The following is a 7,867-nucleotide window of genomic DNA, read 5'->3' as shown; positions in this document are numbered from 1 at the left end:
ACATATGTAATATATTCTTGGTTTCTTCAAGATAACACTGCCGTGTTCGTAATCAAACGTAATCAAATAATGCATTGTTACGGCTTGTTTTTTTGCTATGGAAGGCAGTTCTTATTGCAGAAAGCCAGCTGAAGCTGCAAATTATGCTGCTGAGAAGAAATTATTTGTCGCACTTGAAAAAATTTATGCCCGATATCGAGGAAATAAAGAAGTTGCTCCAGTTGTTACACAAATTTTGAATGCTACAAGGAAGGCCTGAAATCATTTCAGCATTATTGTTTCTGTGTTATCATCCACCAGTTTTGCCAGGGCTTTCAGTGCAGCATTTTCCTTTGATGGATAAAACATATATTGGACTTAGCTAAACATGTTTTTGAAGCCGAATCACGAGACTGCTGTTAAATTTTTTTAAAATTCATTTACTGATTACTTGTTAGTGGAACACCTGAAAAATTATGGGTCATAAGTTCACATGACGAATTGGAATAGATTAATATTTATGAATATGATTATTCCAGTAGTCATGGTACAGTCACTTCTACCTTCTGCCATTTCTCAAGAAAATGTGAAGCGGTTGAAGATTTTATTCCTTCTCACAGTTGAAAAATAGCGCATTAGCTTTGTTAGTAGAGCTAATTTTGGGCATGTTTTTATATGTTTCCTGTTGTAATTTTCGAAAAGTATAAAATCCATTCATCTTTGATACACTCTTGCAAGTTCCTTAGTAAATTTGAGCTATTCTTTCCATGCAGCGATATTTTTGCTTCTTTATTATGTATACATGGAATCTTCGGTTGCTATTTTGAAAATTGGATTTATTAAATCCCAGTAAATTCAACTGATTTCGGTATCTTCCGGAGAGTTATCTTTCAAGTTCATTGCTGTTGCAGAAGTACAGTTCCGAAAATATAATTCACAACTGGCACACCATTGCGACATTTGTAATCTGTTCGAGATGTTCACGGTTCACTTTTAATATCCAGTCATCCATTCGAACATTCTTAAGTCCCGTAACAATTTTAGAATAAAGGGGACACCTGTTAACATGTTATTAAAATCTGAAAACACAGCTACTTCTCGAATACGCGAAAGGAGGCGGAAACGTATTTTGCAAAACTCCGATCAGCGCATTAGGAGTATCTTGAGTGGACCAGATGGAAGTTAGTTTACGTTTTTCATTTATTTGTTGTAAAAAGTTGAAAATTGTTGGTTTATCTTAATTTCTAGCATGTTTAGCGGAGGCGCGAAATGCACCTGCAATGGAAGGTGGAGAAGGTTTCAAAAATTTGGTACATTCATCTGAAACTTCACTGAGGTGAGATACTGTATTTTTGGCAAGATATATGGCCATGTATTAATGTTTTTTATTAAAATTCTCCATGTTTCTATCCTAATTGCATATTTTATTGTATCTCTGGATGATTTCATGAATAAAACTAATGAGGAAGACATGGCAACGAATAAATCGATAGCGTCGTCTTTCTTTTCGTGTACGTCAGTGAGTCGTTTATGGAAAGCTTTACTTCTTGGTATGTTCCGTAAAGTTTATACATGAGCACCTCTCTTTTGTTACGGGATTTGTTTTGGAGTATTTCTTTAAATTAGTGGTGGTTATTTTCATCTTCCCGAATCGATTCATGAATTATGTTTTCAAACCCATTGAGACTCCATGCAACTAGTGTAGCTATACTTTTTGAAAGTTGCGGGATTTTAAATCATAAAAAGGAGTTTCTTTTAAAGCATCTCAATTATTACGTATATGTTTCAGGCTTTCCGAATTTCATCTTTTCGTTATAAATATAGTTTTCTTTCTGCAGTATAAATCCTCTTTGTTCAATTAATTCATTTGCAAAAAAAAAGATTTATGCTGCAGGAATAGCTTTTCGAACTTGATTGCTTCAGTTTTAGGATTGATTATGCGATTGGCGATTTCCTTTTTGTTGATACAGAATATCATCTGGCCGTGGACTATTCTTTACATAATGTCCGTATGCAAAGGATTTTTTCAGGTTTCATATTTATATATTTTTTATAAGACATAAGATTTAGAAGTCTTGAAGTTACAGAAATGTTTTATATAAGTTAGGGAATAGTATTTCCTCAGAAAAAATTGTCTTCTAATCAGATGACTACACATGAATTTAATGGTTAACTAATTATATGATTTTTTTTAAACAATAATGTTTTGACTAACAAGTTAGACTGAATTAGTTTTAGCTTTCATCACTATGCGATGTTGATGGTCAATTTTCTCGTTCAAGGCTACGTTTGGGATTGACTGTTGATCTTTTATCACATGCAGGTTCGTTATAACAATATAAGAAAACAGTAGTTTTATTTATTTTTCTTTTTTTGGTTTTCATTTCTTAGTCGTGTTCAAATCATATTTCAGGTGCTGTTGTTCAAAATATATGGTGTTTCATCAAAGATTCTTTAGTGATTGCTTTGTCCTTTATATTATTCAACGCACTTTTTTGCATTTTAACTTTGGTTTTTGGTAAATGCTGCGCACTGTAGACTGTTTTTGAGGCCGGTTTTATGGGCCCTCAGTAGTCCTGTTTTCCTTTAATACTATTTCTGCAATTAATAAAAACATTTTGCGATCAAAACTTGAAGTCAAGGTAAAATAGTATCCTTTGTAAACTGTTAACTATTCCCAATATTTTTAACCTTTTTGAGTAACATGTATAGTCACGTCACTCCGTGATCTAAATCATTCATTTTATGATTAAGTATAAGGTTCACATGTTTTTTCAAATGTAAATATAATCTACTCTCTTCCTGTGTTTGGTTTCTGTCTTCGTTACATGCTACTTGGTCTACTGATAAATGCTGGATTCTATGTGCTCTTAGTACATATATGTGCACATAGTCCTTCGTCTAAGCTACCATCTCCCTGCTACCCTTACATATTTGGCAAATAGCTGTTACTTACTTGTTCATCCCTGGGGAAGCCATTTTCAGCTTCTCTGAAATAGATCTTTCGTGGTACATAGCAATGGAGGGATTAGTTTTTCCCTCCTTGTATAACCATGAAAAGGATCGATAGTAATTGATCCACGAAATATGCCTTTCACAGAGTCAAAAAATCCCATCGTCACCTGGTTGACTTCATCAATTATCATTGAAATAAACAGCAGTTTAACATCGGCTTTGATTTTAAAGTCATGTAACAAATCGACTTCCTCTGTTACAGGAGGTTGTGTTCATTTTGAAAGTATTTTAAACATACTTAAGCGTTAATTCATTTTTCTCATCTGGCATTATGAAATTGTAATCGTAACCTTCTTAATGCACAACGAATGCTTGACTAGGTTTTCCCGGTATTTCAACTATCTTGGAACAAACCTTTACTTTGAAAACCTTCCGTAGTTGATGTGGTTATAATGCGGAAAAGCTGCGCATTAACCTTGCCATCCTTTGCATCTGTAAACTTGTTTATCATAAGTGTTTCAAAACTTCTTGCTGTGCTTCAGTAGGTGCAGTAAAAAAACCACGGATCTGTCTGAATTGGTGCAGATTTCTCTATTCGAGATGCACCACTACTCTGTCAGCTTGCGCACGACATATTACCACCCAATAATTGTGGGGTACTTGTCCTGCTGACTTCTCTTACGCTTATCTTCAAATGGAGCTTTCCAAACTATTCAAATCTTGAAAAGTCTTCACTTTTTAAAAGATTTAAAATTTTTGTTTTTCTGAAAAACAGTCGAACAGTAGCATTTGTGTTTTCGTTTTTTTCGCTTGTTGGGTACTTAACCGTGATAATGCAAGTAGTAAGTGGTTGCACCTGCATGATTGTATTTGTTGTGATGCGTATCGTCAGTCGAAATTCCAAACGACCCATTTTGTTAACAATCATTATCTAATCTTTTTGACATTTATGTACCGGCACAACTCGCAATTTACTGTTCGTAGGTCTGTTTTATTATTTGGTGTATTGTCTTTGCGTGACGGTGCAGACACATGCAATAAATAAAATGGTTAGGCATGATTTTCTGTGACATTGTGTATGTTTGACATGCATTTGACACCAAAGTAAATTGGTCAACATCTCCGTTGAAAATACGATTGGTTAGAATGACGACGTGCAGGTTTTTTTTTATATTTTAATTTGCTGAAATGGAGAAAGAAGATGGCAACATTTGATATGCCTGCTATGTTTTTACAATTTTACTTTTGAATAACAGTTTGTATTTCTGCTGCTTATTATACATTTAGTTTCTTTCTTTTCCATGTTATATATGTGTATAATGATATCTGTGATACAAGTTATGTCGGTGTGTTTGGACTTGGTGGCTCCTATTTGTTTGGCCAATTTTAAAAAGGCTCATAACATATGCAATTAATATTTGAAATCATTTCTCGTCATAGAAGGAGTGGGGAATTTCTCAGACTAGCCGGAAATTTTCCAACTCCACATACTTTTGGAACTATTATTAGTGGCACTAATTACGATCCGGTGAAGAAATGATTGGTTTGAGGGACATATAACAGCATTTAAAGCTTTCTCCCATGATTATCCGGAAATCTTCACAAAGTTAATTTCAAAAATACAGTGTAGGAACCAAATTCTGTTTGGAGATTGAATTTTAAGCTGATGAATTCATATGAGCTACCATTAAGTAACGAATTTAAAGTATTGAGTTATAACGTGGAAATGCTTGGAATTTGAAGATTATGAACGGTTTCGACAATACACGTCAGCAACATTTCCATTTCTTGAGATTAATTGTCGTAGAATGGATGGGTAATCATCGGAAGCTTGAAGTATTTTAGAACACAAAGCCATTAAAACTCATTGAGCAGGGATTGTATATTTCCAGTTAAGATAAGGCAGGTAAATCAGTGTCTCTTCAAAAAGCAATCATCGAATTTAATAAAGTCAATCCATGGATTTAGGGAACAAGATGTTTTGGAATGCACTGTAAGGGAAATCATTCCCGCAGTTCACAATCCGCTCTTTTTAATGAAATCGACAGAAAAGTGAGAATGATCAATTAGAGTGCTAATTCACTACTTTGGCTGTTGTGAAGCATTTAACAATATAATGATTGATTGTCATGTCACTCATCCATCCCCTTCGGTCAGATATTACCATTTCACATCAGCCTCCATTTGCATTTGCGCTTTTAATACAGTATGGATTACTAAATGTCACTGTATTAAATGCCAACGGTTTGCTTTACTGAGTGAATCATTCCATTCTAAATAGTAGTATATTCTTCAACAGTCGTGCCCACAGCTACTTTTATTGCCAGTTGTCTAAAAGACGAGCGTTTTATTTACCATTGGCATGTGATCACCTTTTTTCCTGACCTGATTTCATTCTTCCACATTCGTTTTTGTTTGAATTAATTGTTAGTCCCTCCAATCGGTGACAAATCTTTGCTCTTTGCTGGAAAGAACAGTTATCTTTTTTTTACATCAATTCAACCGAAATATGGCCCATTTGATTACCAGCCTAAATTGTTCATATATATTATAAATTATAATGCTATATAATGTAATTGGTATAGGTGAATGGAAGGTCCACTAGTGAAATTATATGGTATTTTTAGGAGCTGAAGCTAAACGATATAATTAAGTCAGCCATAGATCGATTTTATGCTGACGTTATTCTGCAACTTTCAATAATCTGGAATTTGGGTCATTAGAAACTTCGTATAATTGACTAATGAATGTTGACATAATTGATGAAGAGAATTTTTACAAAAAACGGCATGCTTGTATATGTTTGCTTAATTAACCCTCAAAAAAAAAGTATAATTGGATGCAAAACTTTCATCCCGTTAAATGAGAAAAACGCATTTCTTTCCACATGCTTTAAGCTGTACTTATGTTGGAGAAAAAACGGGGTAATGCAGAAATTTTTTTCTTTGATATTTTAGTTATTTTGAGAACGAAATAAAAGTAAGGAGTTTTTACGATTCGTACTGTTTTATTTTTGTTGGTAAAATAATGGTTATTGTTGCATGTGTTTTACAATGGAATGCTAGATGAATCCGATAATTGGCGGCGATGTCAGGCAGAAATATGATAACGCGCTTACCAGCAATCGAAATTACCCTTTGTTTTTTGGTTTGGATAGTACATTGTTTCGCGGCATTTTACATCGCGTGGAATGTCTCTTTCAGTTTTCGCCACAAAATAGCTCTGAAAGCTAGCGAGTACGGTTCTGAAGTGTAAAATTCGAATTCTATTCATTCAAGCAAAAAAATTTTCATCAGCAAAATTAGACCACTTTGTTGATGAAAAATCGAAGCACTAGGTAGTGCTGCATTATGCTGCACTGCATTATACTTCTTGTCCCAATTCACTACAAATTTTTTCACCGCTGGTACAGTTATCACTGAAAACCGGTAAAAATCCTTAGAATCCAGAAACAATGCAGATATCATCCTTTGAATAACGCATAATTTTAGATATATAAATGATTACGAAAAAGACCATACCGATTCTGAATGGGAATTTTACTGCAAATCGCTAAACCGAATATTGATCATCAATATTTTACACATGGGTAATTCAGCCGCCTATTCCATACAGCATACTTTTCTAGTCCTTTTTTTTTGTTTTTCTTTTCCAATCAATGGAATCTGTCAAAATTGTCCTAATTTGACATCTGTTGCAGTGCTGTTCAAAATTTGTCCATTTCTTCTACCGAAACGTTTATCACAGTGTTTATTACTGGTATTTTGGGTTGCTGCAGAAGTCTTCTTCACAAGGTTAGACTGATAGCTATAAATAATTTTTGTTTTTTAAATTCAAACTATGGTTCATTACCCAAGCATTGGAAGACACAAAGTCACACCGATAGCTTCCCGTTGAAAATTCTATTTTAATTTAAATACTGTAGAAATAAATAAATTTCAGTGCCACTTGCGTTACAGTTGTATTCATCCTGGCTGTCGTAATGGGTATTCTAGCGAAATACTGGCGCAATGAACTAGTTTATTGGTTCATCCTCATAATGTTTATAGTCAAAATTCATTCAATCATAAATTTCGATAAAATTGCAGATGTTTATTACAGAGAATTCAATTATTACCTGTATAGCGCCATAAAGGTTAGCTCTCCTTCCTATTTGTTATTCAAATTACTGTCTTTATCTACTTCAAACTCTTTAAGACTACATCCTTTTTCGAAATTTAAGGTCCGCTTTCTCATTGAATGACCTGTTTATATTGCAGATTCTTAATTTTTGCATTTATTTATTACGAACGAAGGACATAAACATCACTCCATCCTTATTTTTCCGTTATATGCAATACATATTTTATCCGCCATACTCAATTGTTCTAATTGTTCTATTTAATGATTTTGATGCAGAAATGGCAGAGATTGAAAACGGTTCCGCCAAATGCATTAATTGCAGGTTTATCATTGATTTTTTTTTTTTTTTTACTATAAATCTACTCCTTCTAGGCAATCAAGCAAACGACTGTACAGAAGAGGAACTTTTGGAGCTAGGACAAAAGTAGGGCTTAGCTAATTTAGTAAATTCATAAATTCTAGATAATGATTGACTGCGCCAAAATTTCAAATGATTTCGACGATTAATCTTCACCACAAGCAAAAAATGTTTAAAAAAATTTTTTAAAAGGTTTTTCAATATACAAAAACTGCATTCCATTTAAAGACAGCAAGCATCCCATTTAAAGATAGCAAGCATTCCATTTAAAGACAGTGCATGGAACTTACTGAAAAATCATTGTTGACGAAATTGTTGCGTATTTGTTTATGAGAATGAGCACTACGTCTCACTCAAAAGATCTAAAACAATATCGGACATTATTCATTTTATCATTCACTAATGTTATTCCTCATTATATATATATATATATATATATATATATATATATAT

General features: G+C 33.5%; 3 protein-coding genes across 3 annotated transcripts in view; all 3 read left to right on the top strand.

The window, feature by feature from the left end:
- Window positions 1–508, top strand: part of LOAG_16918 (hypothetical protein) — an 8,707-nt gene extending 8,199 nt beyond the window's left edge. Inside the window, exon 21 of the mRNA XM_020449572.1 lies at window positions 121–508. Coding sequence (XP_020306887.1) covers window positions 121–259 — 139 coding nt within the window. The 3' untranslated portion in view covers window positions 260–508. The remainder of the gene's footprint in view (window positions 1–120) is intronic.
- Window positions 509–1,045: 537 nt separating this feature from the next.
- On the top strand, window positions 1,046–2,517 carry LOAG_10818 (hypothetical protein; the record flags this gene model as incomplete). The annotated part of the gene is made up of 5 exons (XM_020448237.1): window positions 1,046–1,160; window positions 1,237–1,315; window positions 1,909–1,984; window positions 2,218–2,302; window positions 2,393–2,517. The coding sequence occupies 5 exons, from the start codon at window positions 1,046–1,048 to the stop codon at window positions 2,515–2,517; spliced, it is 480 nt and encodes a 159-aa protein (XP_020301600.1).
- Window positions 2,518–5,938: 3,421 nt separating this feature from the next.
- The window catches only part of LOAG_14202 (hhat protein), a 4,637-nt gene continuing 2,708 nt past the window's right edge, over window positions 5,939–7,867 (top strand). Inside the window, exons 1-5 of the mRNA XM_020448774.1 lie at window positions 5,939–6,185; window positions 6,426–6,523; window positions 6,635–6,728; window positions 6,877–7,069; window positions 7,194–7,378. Of these exons, the coding sequence (XP_020301107.1) occupies window positions 6,022–6,185; window positions 6,426–6,523; window positions 6,635–6,728; window positions 6,877–7,069; window positions 7,194–7,378 (734 nt within the window). The 5' untranslated portion in view covers window positions 5,939–6,021. The remainder of the gene's footprint in view (window positions 6,186–6,425; window positions 6,524–6,634; window positions 6,729–6,876; window positions 7,070–7,193; window positions 7,379–7,867) is intronic.

Source organism: Loa loa (assembly GCF_000183805.2).
Source record: "Loa loa unplaced genomic scaffold supercont3.28, whole genome shotgun sequence".
Lineage (NCBI taxonomy): Eukaryota > Metazoa > Nematoda > Chromadorea > Rhabditida > Onchocercidae > Loa > Loa loa.
This window is presented reverse-complemented; position numbering and strand designations above follow the sequence as displayed.